This window comes from Haliaeetus albicilla, chromosome 3 (assembly GCF_947461875.1).
Source record: "Haliaeetus albicilla chromosome 3, bHalAlb1.1, whole genome shotgun sequence".
Lineage (NCBI taxonomy): Eukaryota > Metazoa > Chordata > Aves > Accipitriformes > Accipitridae > Haliaeetus > Haliaeetus albicilla.
The window spans coordinates 22,000,471-22,019,040 of record NC_091485.1 but is presented as its reverse complement, the minus strand read 5'-3'; the positions used below and the strand labels follow the sequence as shown (position 1 = coordinate 22,019,040).

The window sequence follows — 18,570 nt, the reverse complement described above, 5'->3', positions numbered from 1 at the left end:
ATGGGTCTTTGCTGTCTGAACAGCTGGGGCAGTACTTGTTCCTGGATGTTGCATTTTGGGGCGGGGGGGGGGCGCGGGGGGGGTGGTAGATGTAACTGAGCAAGAGCCCTGTATCTGTGGGTTAAATTAGAATAAATAAAGATTATATTGGCTAGTCCAGCTGGCTTTCCCTTTCCATAGTCCTGTACTTCATATGTATGCAGAAGAGAGCAGATGCACCGCCTTGTTTACCTACACTTCATGTCAGGAAGGTGCTAGCCTCTTCTGTTGGCGCATCAGACCCATCAGAAAGGTGGTAGGTTCAGGCTGGAGCCCTATCATCACCTGGCCGCAGGCATCACTAGGAGCGGACAGTTTTAGGGGTGAGTAGCAATTTGACCTTCTTGGGGCATTTCATTTCCATGTGTGTATTCTGCTGCCATTAGCCGTGGCTTCTGCCTTGGTAGTATATCATACAGTAAAAGCCCTGTATTGTTTCTTTACATGCAGGTAGAAGGGAATAATCCCTCAATTCAAAACACTTACCAAAACTTGCTCTTGTTCCTCATAACCTCTGATTTAAAACAACACAAAACCCAACCCAAAACATTCCCATAAAACAAATCCCCTGCTTGGCCTTGGAGCACTTTCTTGCACAGTCCCACACTCTTGTATCATCACCCTGACCCCCAGCTGAAGGGCTGTAGTCACTTAGCCAAGAGAGAGGCTTGCTTATGGCACTGTAGAGTGTTGATGGGGTGGATCAGACCAAAGCGATGGATTTTTCCCTGTTAGGAGATCTTCCCTTTCTTTCTCATCATATTGTCATGAAACTAAAAGCAGATGCAGGACTGAAAGCCACTGTGTTTGACAAGTACCCCCAGTCAAAAAGCCAACTCTTTGGGAATATTTAAACTCTGGTAAATATTCTCTTTGTGGGAGTGGCTATTCAGAATTAGAGCCAGAAGGACACATCTGGGGGCCCATAAATACTAAGCAACTTAATGTAATTGCATTGTGCAGTTTCCTTCTCAAAACCTCTCCCAGATGGGCTTAAATCCAGGCACTGTGTAGGCTTAACACCTCTGAAGCTGGCTTCCTACCATGGGTTTTGGTCACTGACCTGTGCAGCAGAAACATGGAGCAAGTCTCATAAAGAGACTCTAAAAAGCCCATATATTTAGATCTGATTGTACTTCTTGCACTCATTGGAGACAAATGAAGTACTTTTTAGAAAATCAGATATTTTAGGTATTGAATGTCCACCCAGGGCTTTTTCTTTTCTGTTCTGGAGATTGTTTTCTAATTATAAAATTAAAAGTCAGCTTTTAAGATCAGCTGAAAACATTATGACAACTGCTTTCAGAAATGTTATTTGGAATTTTTTTTCCAAGTTTCAAGATGTGGGAACTTAAGGTTTCTCATCTTAAATTTTAGCACTTGGATCAGAGGTGGAAAAACAAATCTTGTTTTTAAACTGGACATACCACTTAAGTAATTCTGTCTTCAAAATGAAAAACCTAGCAAATTGCTGCCTGGCTGTTTGCTAGCCATTCAGCCTTCAGTTTCTTAATGTAAAGAAGATAGAGGATCACCTGTATGTGATAGTATTTTATATAACTCTTAGCTAGAAATCCAGTATTTATCTACTGGTAGGTGGCTGGTTCAACTTTTATGCTGTTGAATAAGAATAAAATAATGTTGAATAAGCATAAAATAGGCAGGGAGATGTGATTACACTGGGTTCCTAACCAGTGTAACTTCCTAAGTAAAGTTTATGGGAAGTTTGACTTGTCTCTCCTAGCCAAAGAAGATGCTCAACTCTGCTTGTGAGTAGTGAACTGGAGTTGAAGACCTGTTGAGGGTGTTCTGTGATAAATTCTCTTTAGGTAGAGGGCTAAGCTTTGAATGCTGGTTGGTTCATAAGTATTAATCACAATTAAGTTAATGTGAGGTTAAATCCTGCTCAGACTCTAGCTGAGGGAGTGCTATCAGTGACACTGAGGTCTTAGATGATGCTATTGAGACCAAACCAAAATCCCAACTTTCTGCATGATAAAGGCTGCTGTTGATAATTGGCTGGAATTTTGTTTGATAAAATAAGTTTAACTGACAAATACAGAGATTCTTTTGTATGTGGAAAAAAAGCAGATCTTTTTAAAATATTTTGCCTCCAAATACAGTACCTTGATCTAAGCATGCTGCTTCAGAGAATAATTGGTTATTTTATCTGTATAAAATCTATGGACTTGATTCTTGAGGCTTATCCCAGTGAGTGCTACCTCCTTGCATTTGGTGACCTGCAGGAAATGCAGCCTGAGCAGGGACCTCAGCTGGCCGAGAGGGAGGATGAGGTGGCTCCAGGAGACTCTGCAGCTCTGCTGGCAACAAGGTTTTCTTCTCTCAGGTGTAACTTGATGAAAGACATCTTTTTGCTCTTGATAGGCTTTACTGAAACCCCTCAAACAGCCTCTGAGGCTGACACTTGAAATGACTCTACCAATTCTACACATAAAGTGACCAGAAATAATTATTTGAAGACAAATGATATAATTTCAGCCTGAATAACTGAAAGCCTTTAGGTTCTGTTATGAAACCCTTTACAAAGTAGATGGGATTTATGAATAAGTTTGTTTATTTTTCAGGGTTGATAACATTGTCAGTCAAAATGCAATCAAATCTTGAGCTTGGCTTAAAAAAAATTGTATTTTTAAGATATGTTTCAGGGCATTTTAACTTCCCTTCCATACTGAGTCTTTATCACTTGTGGTTTTTTTAAGCCTTCTTTTGTCAGTACAAGAAAAACTTCAAATGTGTAAGAAGTGATGTAAACCTACCTCATAATTCCAGGAGCTTAACCTTTGAGGAAAACCATTCATCTGATAACAGCTGGGCACCTTCATGGCAGTATTTGTTTTATTCCCCCCCTTCTCCATGTCTTAGTATTCACTGAGGGCAAGAGCCAAGCATCTATTCCTTGGTATGCCTGCACACCTTCTCTCTTGGCTTGTCCTACACATCACACCCACGCCCATGCTGCCACCCACCTTGTTGGCTGCAGGACTTGCAGTAACACCATTCTGGTTTTTAAGAGCAGGAAGTGAGAGCCATTGCTTAACTGACCAATATTTTTGTGCATAGAAACCAGGTGGCAGTGCATGTAAAGGTGGTGCTTAAAATCAGGTCTCCCTAGCTCCTTTACACCCAGGAGATATACTTATGTAGTCAAATGTGCCTCTTAAAAACTGAAAGCACATTTCCTTTTCCCACTGTCAGGAGCACATCTTTGTAGAATCTGCAAAGTTGCTTTATTACCCCATCACTAGAGTTTCCTTTAATACTGCCTTTTCCTGTTGCTGTTTGTTTTCTGTGCTACTCCTGTTTTATCCTTCCTCCACTCCATTTATCTAGTTTTGTCATGGGGTCCCACACTTCTGCTTCTTCCGTGATGCTTCTGTATCTGACTCCATTTCCCAGCTGGAACCCTTTGCTCCCTTTTTGTGGGTAGTGAACACCCTGCAGCAAGGACAGTGCTTGCTGCACCATGTTTGCTTTATCCCTAGGATGCTTTTGTGACTCATCTTGTTGCTGCAGGGCAGAATGCCCAACATCACCCCTTTGAGCTGGTAAAGTCTCTGGCCTAGCTCACTTCTGCAGCTGTTAGTCTGCTGCTTGTAAGCCCATTTTGCCCTGGTTTGCAGAGCCCCTCTTGTAATGGGGGTACTGAGCCATCACAAAGTCTCTGAGCTGCTGTAATCCTACTCAGAATAACTGAGCAAGTGTGCCACTGATTTACTGCAAATGGAAAGTAGAGCCAGCACAAAATAGGACTGCAGCAAATGTACCAGTAAGCATGCATCAGGGCCTTGCAGAGTAGCACTTAAACAACCAGCATCTACAAAGGATGGTGTAAGATCAGACAGAAAGGGCACAAGTTCTCCCTGTAGTCTTCAACTTATGCAGATGATACAGAGAAGCAGCAGCAAAATGCAGGATTTGGTGGCATGGGCTATCTTGTCTTAGGCTGGCTCCAACCTTGGGCATGTAAACATAACAGCTGGTACTAAAGTGGTGTGTGTAGCAGGGGTGGAGAAGGAGGAAATGGTGGAGGGGGAGGAAATTGCTCTGCCATGGTCCCCTTCCTGAGGGTGCTGGGCTCCTATGCAGGGTGAGCTGTGTGATGCTGAGGTTGCTGCTGCTGCTAGTATCCCGGCTCCTCGTGGAAGGACAGTCTCTGTGCTGCAGCCTGCAATTGTAAGAAATAACTCCACCAGTCTCTGGAGGGACAATGTCCACTCAGGACACAAGGATGCACCAGCCACAGTGGTGCAGGGCCCAAAAGCAGCAACTTAGCACTAAGGATTTCTCCACCATTGGAATCACTCCTGCCTCAACTTGGGCCCTTTCCTGTATGCCTGACGTATGACATGGTGCTGGTGGGGAGAGCTCCTCTCTCCTCTTGAGGTGCCACTGCTTTCGTGGGCTGGTGGGCTCTCTGGTATTGCCCTCAATTACTACTTGAGTTTTCTTCTTTTTTTTTTCCTTTTTTTTTTTTTTTGGCAACTTGTGGCAGGTTCAGTCTAACCTCCCATTTCAAACAGTTCTGATTACTATGGTTATGCCTTTAAATCACTGCTGTGATGAGATAAGCTATTTCCTCATTACCTTCTCCATCTAGGACACCTGTTTTACCCTGAGTGCATATGTTCCTCCATGTGTTGCACCAGAACTTCAGTTTTCAGCATTTGGCTCAGTCCTTTGGGCTATGTAGAAGTAACGTATTTTAGTTGTGCATAAACACGATGATTTATATATGTCATGTTGCTGCAGTATGCAGATTTGAGTATGTGTAATAATTTTTTACACTTTGTACTGTAACAGAATTATTCATTTAAACAAAAGCTGATTTAAGTTGTAGCCCTTGACAGAGGAGAAGCAGAGCAATTCTCAGGACTCTTCTTGATAGAACAAGACCTGCTAATGCTTCTATATTTTAAGATGGTAAACCCAGTGCATTAATTGCTATTTGAGTCATGAAGACTAAATACTCCCTATGTTCATCAAACAGACTTTTTAAGAGAAGGCTGCATATTGGATATTGTTCCCATTTACTATGTGTAATACAAATAATCTATCATCTCATGTGGTAGGAAAGAAAGGAAAAAAGATTAGGTAATCTAGTATCATTGTATGGAACATTTATCAGCATGCGTTTGAAATGGATATACAACTTACTGATGCCACCCAGGCCACTTGAAGCTCCTGCTGACAAAAACCTTTTCCATCCCCCACATTACTCTTTATATTTCATTTTTGTATTAAAGAAGAAATGTTTTAGGAACATCTAAAGATATTTAGGGGTAATCATTATTTTCCCTGCAACTCACAAGCATTCTAACTGCTTAGAGGAATCACAACTAATTTTAAAATTATTTGAATAAATTATGCCTTAATTTCCTAATGTTTTGACATCTCAAATCTACCAAAGTATCTGGGAATTTCTGAACACTGGTGGGGTGAAAATTCCATTTCTAGCAAGAGGCTGAATTGTAAAATGGCAATTCTGAATAAAGGAACTATTGTTGATCCAAATCTGATTCTTGTCTCTCACCCAACTGTTTCTCTAGATTGGGATTAAACAAGACATTTGTGTGTTCACTTTCTTTATCAGTTTTGCTGAAAAAACATAGTTCTAGCCTTTTTATGGCAGCAGAGTTACCTAAAGTATATTTGCTTAAATTGCCAGTGCGATTTATCTGCAACTGTAAACTAAACCAAGATATTCTACAGAACATTTTGGATGCATACCTAATAAGGCATGCCAGAAAACATTGCTGTTGAGAAGTCTGCTGCCTATATGAAAATTAATTCAACCTGCTGGTGAATCACTAGGCAGCATAAAATGTTTATTTGAGCAGAGGACTGGACCAATTTGCTGGTGAAATGAAAGACATAGTAAACATTACCTTAATATTGCTTTACAAATGTAATTACTTTGAATGTGTCAGCTTTGACTTCAGGCCCCTTGGCTCCCCTGGGTTCATCAGGTGGAGGCAGCTATGCAGGACAGATGCGTGTGCCAAGCCAGGAGGAAACGCCTGCCGTAGCCCTGGGCTGGTCCAGCTTCTCAGGGAAAGGACGGACACATGGGGAGGGAGGGAGGTGGTGGCTTATTTTAGCGATTGCACTAGATTCTCCTGTTCAAGGAAAGGAAAGCCTTTTATTTCGCTGCCTCTATTTGGCTAGAATGATGCTAGCAGAGCTGCACAGAGCTCTTATGGAGGCTGTGATGAGTGACAGTGAAGTCAGTGCCAGCTATAGATTGGAACAGCCAAGTGCTACTAACCACTGCTGGTGCAACTGCAGTATTTTGTGGTTCCTCTGTCCGCATTTGACAACCCAAAACTGTAAGGACAAGTGCAATAGACATTTCAGTGGCTTGTTGCTGTCCTTTGCCTACCATCTTCAGTAGGGCCTTCTTGGTGACACCAGTGATGATGCAACCTGCAATCTTGTTGGCTTCTTGTACTCTTTGGGTAACTCCTGGGGCTCGTTAGGTGCCATGCTGGCAGCTGACTTACAAACTGGTGATGGCTAGAAGCTGCTGACCTTCCATAGCGCATCATGTGGCCCTTTCCATCTCCTCCCACATTGTCACTGACAAGCATGGACCAGCCAGAGGGCTACCGAGGCATAGTACTGCTGCAGTACCAGGAGCTCAGTGATCCTCAAACTGTGCTACAGATTTTATTCACTTTTTCCCTACTGCCAGAGGAGAGGCAGTAGATCCTTGCAAAGAATACTGCTAGGAAGGCATCCTCACCTTTCCTGCATGTTAGTCCCAAACAGTTCCTTAAAAGGCACAACTGCTTCATTAAGCTGACAATGCACCAAAACTCTAGTTTAAGGGTCTGAAAGAAACAATTTCCTTGCACAGCTTGCTTGTATTAGTCCCTGATCAGGTGGTGAGAGACACAGCCTTAGCACCCATCCTTGTTTCAGTGCTGCTGCTCCAGATACTGTACGCGTTGCAAAGACAGACACAAGGACAAGAACTGTCGTGTTTGCATTTTCAAGCATCAAGGCAGCCTGAAGTGTTAATTAAGTTAGCAGTGCCAGCAGACTTTGGGTTATGTTTCCAAAACCCAAAGAGATGCTACTATCATCACCTTATGCTGTGTTACCACAGTAAACTAATAAGCAGTGTCAGACTTTACCTGTTCTCATTTTTACTTCCTCATGTCGCTGATGTCCTTAAATATTCTTTGGAAAGTCTTATGCTTTTACTAAGTTATTTCCTGTAATACTGTGTGCGATGAGTCTGAAACATAGTGAAATAGATTAGCACTTCAGTGTCTCTCATGCAGAAAGAGGCTCTGTTAAAGATGAGGGATGGATCTTCCATTGGAGGACAAGCATTCAAGGTTCTGTTCCACAGTAGGCTACTTGTGTGCTTTGGAAACATCACTTAGAGGCAGATATTTGTATGCTGTCATCACTGCATACTGGTGCCTATATTCTTCTCCCTTTTGAAAAAATAAATCTGTTCTTTGCACACTTCGTTTGTGGCTGTATCTCTCTGCCTTGTTTTTATAGAGGAAGATAGTCACACTCTGTACCCAAGGCATGTTAGAGACAAATACATCAAGGACTGTGAGGTCATCTGATGATATTTTAATAGGGGCTCTATAAGCATTTTAAATAATAGGTTCTATTAGGCTGTGAGACTAAACCGTGTTTCTTTAAAATGAATTTTGATTGTAAAGTCAGTGAAGTAAAAACATGGTACACCCCTCAGAGAGATCTAAAGTACGCTTCAGGAATGAGGGAGGAAGGCTGTTTTATGGTGTTGCAGAAGTACCGTATTAGCTCATTAGGGATTTATGGTGTTGCAGAAGTACCGTATTAGCTCATTAGGGATTTATGCTGATAGAGCTGCCTCTGGTGACTCTTGTGTGGCAGACCTCAGAAATGCTGGTTTACCAAGCCTTTGCAGGCAGTTTTTTGTGAGACCCTACCACAGGCTTCCATGCTGCTCTGAGGTGTGAGGGGAGCTGCATTGCACCCTGTACCAAGCCACCTCGGTTTGCAAAGTCATTACCAGCTCCAACGCTTACCTGAACTGATAGTGATGTTATGAAGTCCTGCTTCTTTACAAATAGCTGATTTAGTTTATGGCAACAAAATGGGAGCTGTATGGCGTGGCCTCGGCCTGCTCCCAGACAGGTTGGGGAGGGTGGTGTCAGCAGTGTGCCAAATCTTATGAGTGGTGATGAACAAAAAGCAAGCCTAGGTTATGTGATGGTAGTGTACCATCTCATCTTATGTGACAGTGGGTACTGCAACGTCTTATCTTTTACAGTTCACACAAAATAAAAAAACAATCCCAAACATGATTCATCTCAATATATTTAGATATTTCAGTAAATATTGTGATGGTTCTTCTGATTGTTTGGCAATAACTATACCCTGGCCTTGTGGGTTATGTTTTCTTCAAAGTTGGAGTTCATTTAAACCTTTATGAGAATAATATATTAATCACTTGAATGCTGAACATTCACTTTTTATTTGCCATTTTTTACTTTAGCTGCAAAGCTTATTGTGGAACAGGCTGCTTCTCTAAAGCCAAACAATCTTTCCCCATTTCTACCTTCCAGTCCTAGAGTACCAGTTACATGTCCTCACCAGAACCAAACTTGTCATGGGGAGAAAAGGGAAAGGAAAAAAGAAAAAGTAATACCCAAAATCTTAGACTGAAACTCCTTTGTGCAGAGGAGGGTGAAGGAAACCTCATGGCCTGAGGTTTTAATAGTGATTTTGACACTTACTTGGTTTGCATCTCTTGATACTTTTGCCAAACAAGCTTTCTGACTCATTGCAATGTAATTTAAGAATAATGATGGAGAGAAAAAGTTTAAAAGTAGTACTGCAGCTCCACTGCCTCTGTCTAATTAAAATGTGGATAAAAGCCTAACCAGTGGACAAACAGGCCATGCTCCTCCAATTCCTGAATTATCCTGTGATCCAGTCAGATCCTTTCTAGTAGCCTAGTTCCCCCATCCAAACTTCGATACCATTTCACCTGATCATGCCTGCCTCTGTTGGCCCTCCAGGGTCTCCCTCTGTCTCCACACTTACAGTGAAAGCTAAATGGTAGAAGATATTTTCTAGTGCGCTCACTTAGACATTTCTGCTTTGGAGGTTTTAGAAGTGGTATATAGAGAGCCTGGCTTCTGAAATAAAATAGGTAACAGTATACTCTTCCATGGAAGATTTTTTCCTGTGGTTGTGAGACCCTATTTATCCTCTCAGATGTGCCTGCACATCCTGTGCATCTTGTTGGCTGTTTGTGAGCCCAAACCGAAAAACAGTAATTATGCAGCCTGGATAAAGCACTGCATTATTGCTACTGACAGTCTTGGAGACGTGATAGAGAAAGCATTTTTTTTCTGAGGAAAGTTTGATGTATTTTCTCTAGAAGAAAAAAAGGCCAAAAAATTTTGCTATACTTTTATTAAGTTTTTAATTATCACGTACCACTGAGCACTCAGGTTTTGTGTAGCAAGGTCTGATTTCTGGCTAGGTTATGGCCAGAGGTTGGTTGTTGCTTTCTGTTCTTCCCCCCCTTTCCCCCCCTTCCCCTCTTTTCACATGCAGAGAGAAATTTGAGGGATTGAAATATGTTAATGAGGCAAAGCATTAATTGGTGATCTGCTTAAATTATTAGTAATTCTCATTTCTCACTATAAATACTGTTTTATTGCATCCACATGAACATATTCTTGTTTAGAAAGAAAAACTGTTAAGTGTTACCAAAGGCTATTCCTCCTGCTGAAATCCAATAAGCTTTATCATTGTGCCATCTCCATTACTTTTAATAAAAATTATTGTTTAATTGAAGTCGTGTTGCTACGTCCATGTAAACTGTTTTGGCTGTTATGGAAATCCATAATCTCTCTCATACTACAGACTTACAACTATGTTAACAGCCACCTAATTCAATGTTTGTACATGCACTATTACTCACTGTTGGACAGCATCAGTCCTTGAAAAGGCCGTTAAAAATGTATTTAAACAATACAGGGTAATAAATCTGGGCTATAGTCTTTTGTAGTAGATCAGCTGATATGTCAACAGTTGGGGAGTTCAGTAAATCAGTTCAGCCAAGTGAGCCAGATTAATGCAAGGATTTTAAATACTTTGCTAGCCAGTGAAAACTGAGCCAGAACTGGGTTACAGTACGATCATGTCAACAGCTTCTCCAGAGTCCTGAGGATTTTGTAATAAACAGCAGCACGACTGAAGTACAATTAGGGCATTTGCCTATGTCCTCAGACTGGCCCAAGCAGCATCTATATTCATAAGGACCAGATGCAGCCTTCTACCTAGTGATGGGAGTATTCTGAGGGTTCAGGCAGAAATTAACTTTTCCTCTGGAAATTTTATGTATCATAGCACTTCTATGTGTCAAACCAAAACCAAATATACATTTCCATACATTCCATAGCAAAAATTTATGCCTAGGTATTCTAGCTTAACATATCTTCAGGGATCTCACTTTTTAAATAGGGGGACAAACAATTCCTTCTTAATAAACATTTTGTGTGGGAGCACATGTCTCTCTGCAACACATAAGCAGGCGGATACTGGTAAGTAGAGGCAGCTTCTCAGCTCTTGACAAGGACTGTGGAGGAAGCACTTGGTGGCAGGACGCTGGAGATGAAGGTTAAAAGGAAGAGACTAGATAGGAGAAAAATGTGTAAGCACCTGACAGGATGCACAAATGATGGCCAAGAGGCAGGCTGGCAGTCGTGAGAAGCGGTCAGGGCCAGCTGGGAGATACTCAAGAACAGGTCAATGCACAAACCCTAGCACCCCGGTCACCTGCTGGTATCACCAGGAAAGGCTCAGCTCCTTACCAGCTGCTGTATTTCTCTCCAAGGCTAATGGTACTAACTGCAGTCATGGCTGGTGCACAGGGACTGAATTTCTCAGCTGTTTTCCAACATCAGCGTGTTAAACTAGCTTGCCCATCTTGAATTTTAAACAAAAGTTTGTAACTCCAACTCCACCACCCCAGAAGCTGCTCAACAAATAGTTTTAATTAATAAATTTTCAAAAATAATGAGAGATTTTTGGATAACTTGCAAACAGAGAGAGGCAGTTTTCTCTGCTTATTAATCTATGTTACAAATCGCTGCTGTTATAAAAAATCCAGCTTGACTGATGAAAGTTCATGTTTCACACCTTTTTTGGCAACAAAGGAACAAGCTATAATTTTACTTATTAAACCCAAACTCTGTTTTAATTTTGTTATGCAGAAAGCTTTGCAGTAAATTAATCGTCAGAAGAATTACTGGGCTGCTTTATTTTAAATCAATCTAAGGAGTACCCAGAGGCTTTTTAAAAGTAGGGTTTTTTTTTTCAGAGCACACTAGATTCAGATGACTAAAGAACTATTTACTAAGAATATTTAAAAAAGCATTTGTCTCCCCCCTCTCAGAATAAAACAAACCCCTGCCACATCTTCACGAGGACCCCATGCCCCAGAAAGCAGCAGCCATGACTTGCCTCTTCCCTTGTACCTCAATGAAGGATTTTTTTCATGGAAAATAACAAACAGGGTGTCTTCAGCTGTGTCCATAACTAGCATCTCCATCAGTACCAGGTAATGCTGCTTGGCTACATCTCATAAATCTTGTTGGAAGTCACAGGAGAAGTAGCAGAAGTGCAGCGCCATTGCCTATGGGGAACTGAAAGGAAAGACCCATGCAAACACCAGCACCAGCCGAGCTGCCTGCTCTCCACTTCACACGGTGTCTAATCCAGCCAATGCCAGTCAAGGCAATTTTACTACATATTTTTGCCAGCTATGTGCTAGCAGTTTGATAGCAAAAAATGCCATACTGATGTTCATATTGTCAGTGCACTGGTTGCCACTGACAGGAGGAAAGATATTGCCACCTGGATGTCTCGCTGCTCGAGAGAACAAACACTTGCTGCTTCTCCAGTTTCGAGACTCTGACGTGGCAAATTGTTCTTTTTTTTTCTTCTTTTCTTTTAGATTAGCCTTATTTAATAAAGGATTTTGCTGGATTACTAAATGCAATTGCATTTAGTGATAGTTATATTCCATTTTGCAACGTATTGTAATGTAAGTAGTTAAATATGTAACTAAGCATTTTAAAACATGAAACGGTAAGAAAAATTTTAATTGCAACAGAAAGACTATTGCCTGCCTACGCATTGTATTTGTTTAATGTCGATTTCTCTTCCCGTAGTAGTGAAATGCCACATCCATATTTAAAATCTGAAGTATTGACAAAATCTTCTCAGCACATAAAGCTGTTTTGGCAAAATAAAAGAGTGCCTGCCGTGCTACAGCTATGAAAATGAAACAGCTCATCAATTTATCTAAAAATCTGCCTACAGAAAAGACATTCTCCAGCCTTCAGGAAACCTGATGCTTTTCTCACGCAGGAAGAAATCCTCACCACGCATAAGTTGGTGAGAAACCTCCGCTGACTTCAATAAGGCCAACTGCTATGAGATTGACAGGGCTATCATTATGCTTTAAAATTAACCATATGCACATGCATTCACAAATAGGAACCATAACAGCAGAAAGGCTTAATGTAACAGTTATAAGGGAAGTGAAAAATCCAGAAAGAATATGCTGCAGTTTGAGATTAATGTGTTACAAAAAATCTAATTTTAATAGGCCAAACCTTTAAAAAAATTTTTTCCTTAGCATGTCAAAATGTCACATTTCTTCAGCTGTCAGTAGAGCACTGTTAGAAATGGAGACAGAAGCTGCTGATTGAATTAGCGTGGTTTCTCAGAGACTGAACCAGTATTTATTTTTAAATTACTCCTAAATTATTAGTTACCCACTTAAAAGCATAAGCAAACCTTTGGCCTCACAGCATCTCTATAATCTTTCACAGTATAAAACCAAAAGTTTTCTGATATCTGTAATTACTTACCAAAATAAAGGACTTTTTTGTGTGGCAGTTTTGTTTGTAAATGTTTTATTAAAAAAAAAATAATCTTTCAATGCTATTAGTCAATACATTTGTAATAATACTTAATAAAGTATCATGTAGTAGTAGGTATTTTGGATTCAGGAATGTAATGGTTTTAACTAAATCATCAGAGCTCTGTTCCGCTCCAGTCTCTTCTAAATTGTCATTTTTTTTCCAGAATTTAAACAAACTCATTCTTTGTCAAGGTATGTCATCCTTAAGGCCTTGCAAACTTTTTAGTGATTGAACCAAAACAAAGAGAGAGCTCGGCTTTCTTGATCTGAAGACCACGTTGCTCTTGAACTTAAAAAGGTGCCTGTGGTTTTCAAGCAGTTAGTGGCAAATCAGCAAGAAAGAAATCAGAGGAGAAGAAGGGGCACTTGGAAATCAAAACAGTAAAGTGCACAGTTAGTTATACTGTCTGAAATTGTATTAATCTGATCCAAAGAACTTGCTAGACTGTGGATATTTAATACAATTTGGCTTGCATGGAACATACAATCACAATCGGACAAAAAGGATTTTCTTTTTCTTCCTGAAGTCATCTACAGGATTTACGGAATTCAATTTTCAAGGGTAACATACTGCAGCTCTTTGGATATTGATCAGTTTCCTAAGTCCACAAGGAGATGGAGAAGGGGGGGAGGTGTGGAGGGTTTCAAGGTGTCCTCGTGCCTTCTCTGTTTGTTTAGATACCAGTACTCTCCAGTTCCCCATCCTCCAGCCCTAATGCAGTGTGCGACCTAGAAATCATAAAGAGTTTCTCTTTATTTGTATACTGTCTTTGAGTTTGCTGGGATTGCACCCCTGTTTGTTCTCTGCTGGTAGCCTTGAGGGGGTCTGTCTTCTCAGCTGGTTCCTCCTCACAGTCCGGGATTTTACTGGCTGGGGTGTTGGCAACTGACTCCAAGGAGGTGCCTGTCTCCTCCAGGTGGCTGTAGCCCTTATTGCTGCTGGAAGGCTCAGACTGGGAGCTCTGGGAGTCCGTCCTGGTGAAGGCAGGAGGGGTTGAGGGGGGCGACTCCCCCAGATCCAGAGATTTGGAGTAGCTAGAAGATGCCTTTACCAAGAGGCTGGAGTCCGGGCCCCTGCTGACAGCCAGGGGCTGAGGTGGCTCAGGGAAACGGGGACGACCAGCATCAGGCAAGCAGCTGGTGCTCTGCCGCCTGACAACCAGCTTGTGCCTCTTTGTCCCACAGCCTCCCTCGACCCGGCTGCCGCTGAGGTCGGTCAGACTCAGTTCAAACTCCCCCCGTGGGATTTCCCGGGCTCCCCGCTCACCAGGGGGCCTCTGCCAGCCTCCCTCTCCGTTGCTCGGCGCTGAGGGCAGGAGGGCAAAAGCGCTCAGTGAAGAGCTGACAATAGAGTTGGCTGTGCTGCGCCGGCCCCAGCTCTCCGGCGGGCTGCAGGGTGGGCTGGTGACGGTGTGGCCAGCAAGGGCAGCACGCTCCTGGTAGATGCTGTACACAGCCTCGGCCAGGCTGGGCGGCTGTGGGGGGACGGAGAAGGAGGAACGCCGCGGCGAGGACGCCAGGTCTGGTGGGGAAAGGGAGACACCCAGTCCTGGTGGCCAGGAGCTCTTGGCCAGCATGGCCGCAGCACCCAGGCCTTCACTGCCAGGCTTTAGCTCCAGGCCCCGGGACTGCACGTAGTTGACAAAGCCGTTGAGAGGGGCTGAGGCCGGGGTGCCTCTGTCCTTGGCCCGCAGGCTGTGCGCATCGATGACAGTGGAGTAGAGGTCACGCAGGTTGATGATCTTGGTCTTCTTGTCGCGGTTCTCGTGCAATACCGCATTGGCGCAGATGAAGAGGAAGATGCCGATACCCATGATGAGGGGGCCCAGCACCTTCAGCTTGTCTGAATGCAAGTAGCTCGAGAAAAGACGGAAAAGGAAACCCACGGAGGCCTGGGGGGACGAAGAAGTGGGGGGGGACTGTGGGGACTCCCGAATGGTAGCAGTGGTGGAAGTGTTGGCTCTGGGGGGTGACTCTGGATGGATGCCTGCTTGTGCCCCTTCGCTCCGGGAGCGGTTCTGGGGGGTGCCACCCTGAGGTGCCAGATGACGGCCCCCGATGATGCTGCCTTCTCTGTACACCTGGCTGGGCTTCGGCCAGTAGCCCACCACGGCCAAGGCGACGCCCACAAGCAGTACCAGGATGCCACAGAGGGCGATGAGCCCCGAGAGGGAGCACAGCTTGAGCTTGCCTTTCACCACCACCACGTCGTTCTTGCGCTTCTTTTTGGCCTTGCGTTTGCGTTTAGGGACTTGGCTTTGGGGTCGCAAGGGGTCCTGTTTCCTAGCTGAGATCCTCAGGAGGCCTCCAGTGGCGATCATGGCTGGCTACCCAGAGTACTGCCTCCTCCAGCCACTCCAGCTCCTGCAGTGAAAAGGAGAAGAGAATGAGGACCAGGGGCAGACCTGCAGCACAAGAGGTGTCTCTGATGCTGTTCCTCATTCAAATTCCTGCTAATTAAAACCCTCAACAAATGGAAGGGGGCTTGACACCCACAATCACCCTTGCCCACGCAGCTCCTGTGTGTGAGTAAGAGACTAGCAGACTGACAGCATCGAAGCAGCCATGTGCCCCGCTACACTCTTGCCAAACAGCTAATTATTTTCTTTATCATTTACCTGGAGCGTAGAGGGAGTGGTATCTGCTGGTGTAAATAAAAAAATGATCTTGCAGGTCTCAGGAGCTTGCAAAGCGCCAGAGCTCAGAGGATGCTGAGCCCCACTCCCTAACAGCGTCTGGGGTTACACTGCACACTGACTGTGGTTAGTGATGTCATGCAGGATTTGAGGGGATGGAGGAAATAAAAGCAGGAAGGCAGTATGTTTGATATATAGATACTGTTTGTTTCATTACACTGCTTACATGTTACTGGGGGGAAGGTTAAACATATTACTTGCCTTGCTTAAATGAGTGGGAAAGGAATTACTGTGAAATGCACAAGGGAAACATTTGAACGCTGGAAAGCAGTGCCCTGTGAAAGTTTCTTCCTAGCCATTTGGCCTTGATCTGCAATATTGCAGAAATTCAACTGCTGCCTGCGGTCTAGAGGCATCCGTGGTTTGGGAACAAGTGTGATGCTCCAGGTAACCGTTATGTAACAGCGGCAAATTCCTCCGCCCCCAGAAAGGGGAGATAGTGGCTGTCAGGTAAGAGATGGCATGTCAAATCTTATTAAAGGAGGAGCGAACCCTTGAGAGTCACCTGGGGAAACAGCAACGACTGCTCGTCGGGAAACTGGCAGGGTACTAACCATTGAGCATTTATGGCTTTTTTTTTACTGGACCATCAGAAGTCATCCCCATTCCAGTGATCTGAGTTACAAAATGCAGCGTGCAGGAACAATTCCTGCATTGTTGCAATTTTTTTTGAAAGATATTCCTTCATGCTACTGAGGAGCAGGATCCCCTCCCCCCTTTCTCTGAGTGTCCCATTATTTTTTTCTTTGAGGGAGCAAAAGATGACAGCACCGAATAAAATACAATTCACAAAGTTCAATTAATTGCACTGAAAGGCGATTAAGTAAGCACCTAAAAAAAAAAAAATCTTGGTCCCTTCCCCCGTCAGCTTTTAAATCTCATTTCTGTTCTTTTCTATTCCCAGATTTGCCACATATGCGGTAATTTTGTGTCCCATTTGCTCCGTTTGTATTTTCCCCCCAAAAAGGGTGTTGTCAGCAAGGACATTGTTAAATTACTCTCCGAGGTACCGCACGCTCAACACAAAGAGCAGACACTCGTCTTCTCTTTCCTATCGCTGAACTATTTATTTAAAAAAAAAAAGAGCATTTTTTCTTGATGCAAAAGTGTAATTATCGGAGCACGCTTTGCTTGAACTGCCGCTTCGTTGATCTCCTTCTTGCTGCTGCCCCGCTAGCCAGCAGCCCGTCTCCTCTACCACGGCGAAAACAGATGGCAATCAGCACCGAGGAACCTTCCCAGTTCGGCATCGCCTGGCACTTCGTTTTGGCGATGGAGAGAGCAGAACTCGCCGTGCGAAGGAGGGCACCGAGGGACCGCCGGCCGTTGCCAGTGACCGCGGCGCAGCAAAACGCCCCGGGACGGGACTCGCAGGGGCTGGAGTCACGTCCCGCACGAACTGACCGCGACCGCCGCCCACGCCCCAGCCCACCGCCGCCGGCTCCTTAGGCGAGCCCTCCAGCACTGCCCCGACCTCGCTCGGCAAAGACCAGATACAGTTTTAAAAGGACCCGGTTTAGCGCCTTCCCACCCCTCGGGCGCCACCGGCGGGGCTCGCCGGGCTCCGGCTGCCGGGGCAGGGGCGGCCACGCACCGCTTTAAAGGAGCTCCGGCACCAGACCCCGGGCCGCCAGCCGGCGCTTGCCGCCGGCTGCCCCGCGGGCAGGGCGGGGGCGCCGCGCCGGCCGGGCTGGCCCCGCAGCTCCCCGCCGTCGGGGCAGGGCGGCGAGACCCGCAGGGCGGCGGCCCCGACCCCCCCCCCCAACCCCCCCGTCCCGGGGGCGTCGGTCGGGGGTCGCCGGCGGACGGAGCCGCCGCTCAAGATGGCAGCGGCGGAGGGGACGCGGTCACTTACCGAGGAGGACCGGGTTGAAGTCCGCGCGGGAAGCGGCCGAGCCGCCGCGGAGAAGAAACTTTGCGGCCCGAGCGGGCATCCCCGCGCGGCGCCCGCGCCGCCGCCGCCGCCGCCTCGCCGCCCCTCACGGCCCCGGGCGGGCGGGCGGCGGGGCTGGGCCGAGCGCCGGGCGCCCCCTCGGCCCCGCCGCCGCCGGCCGCCTCAGGGAGCTCCGCGGGAGCGCTGCCCCCTCACCATGCCGCATCCTTCCCGCCGCGGGGCCGCCCCCGGCAGCGCGCGCCCCGGCCCGGCGGAGCCGCTGCGTGTGCCGCCGCCGCTGCGGGCGGTGCGCGGCTGCCGCGGCTGGCGGCCGGACTCGGCGCCGTTGCTAGGAGACGGGAGCCGTGACACAGGGAAATTGCGGCAGGATGGCCGCGGCCGCCTCCCCCCGCCCCCGCCACCTGCGCACCTGCGCCCGCCCCCCGGCGGCCCCGCCCGCGGAGGCCACGCCCTCTACCGCCACGCCCGCCCTCGCCTCGGCCCGCCATGTTGTGCGTGCCGTGCCGTGCCGTCCCGAACCGGCCCGCGCCCGCCGACCTTTTCTCTCCCGCCGTCCCACAAGGGACCGGCCGCAGGCGGGGTGCGGCCTCTCTTCTCCCCGCTTCCTCCCCGACGCCGACCCCCGGGGCTGTCCGTTCCCAAACCGCGTGAGGTCCTGCCTCCTCTCACCGCCTTAGCCCTTCCCAGGGTTCGCCAGGTCTCCCATTTAGGAGCTCGGTCGCGGGAAGCAGGACGCCCCTCGGTCTCCTTTCCACCAGCAGCTGCCTCAGGCTCAGCCTCTCCGCCTTTGGTGTCCCCCCCCCGGGTTTGCAGGAATGCCTAGGGAGAAAGCCAAGAAGCAGGTGAAAAGATGAAGAAACAGGATGAAGGAAGAAAGTGGCAGCTGAGATGTGTCAGTGGTGTCACCCAGGATCTCTCGTTTTCAGCAGAGACCGGGAAACGGTGTTCTCTTCCGAGCTGCA

General features: G+C 46.0%; 1 protein-coding gene across 1 annotated transcript; it reads right to left on the bottom strand.

Annotated features, from left to right (window-relative positions):
• Positions 1-13,416: 13,416 nt before the first annotated feature.
• TMEM200C (transmembrane protein 200C) lies at positions 13,417-18,001 on the bottom strand. The gene is made up of 2 exons (XM_069779043.1): positions 17,570-18,001; positions 13,417-15,382 (listed from the first exon to the last, which is right to left on the bottom strand). The coding sequence occupies exon 2, from the start codon at positions 15,337-15,339 to the stop codon at positions 13,693-13,695; it is 1,647 nt and encodes a 548-aa protein (XP_069635144.1). The 5' UTR covers positions 15,340-15,382; positions 17,570-18,001; the 3' UTR covers positions 13,417-13,692.
• Between the last annotated feature and the right edge of the window lie 569 nt (positions 18,002-18,570).

Excerpts from the sequence above, each read along its gene's own strand:
- TMEM200C (XM_069779043.1), bottom strand. The coding sequence starts at position 15,339 with ATGATCGCCACTGGAGGCCTCCTGAGGATCTCAGCTAGGAAACAGGAC.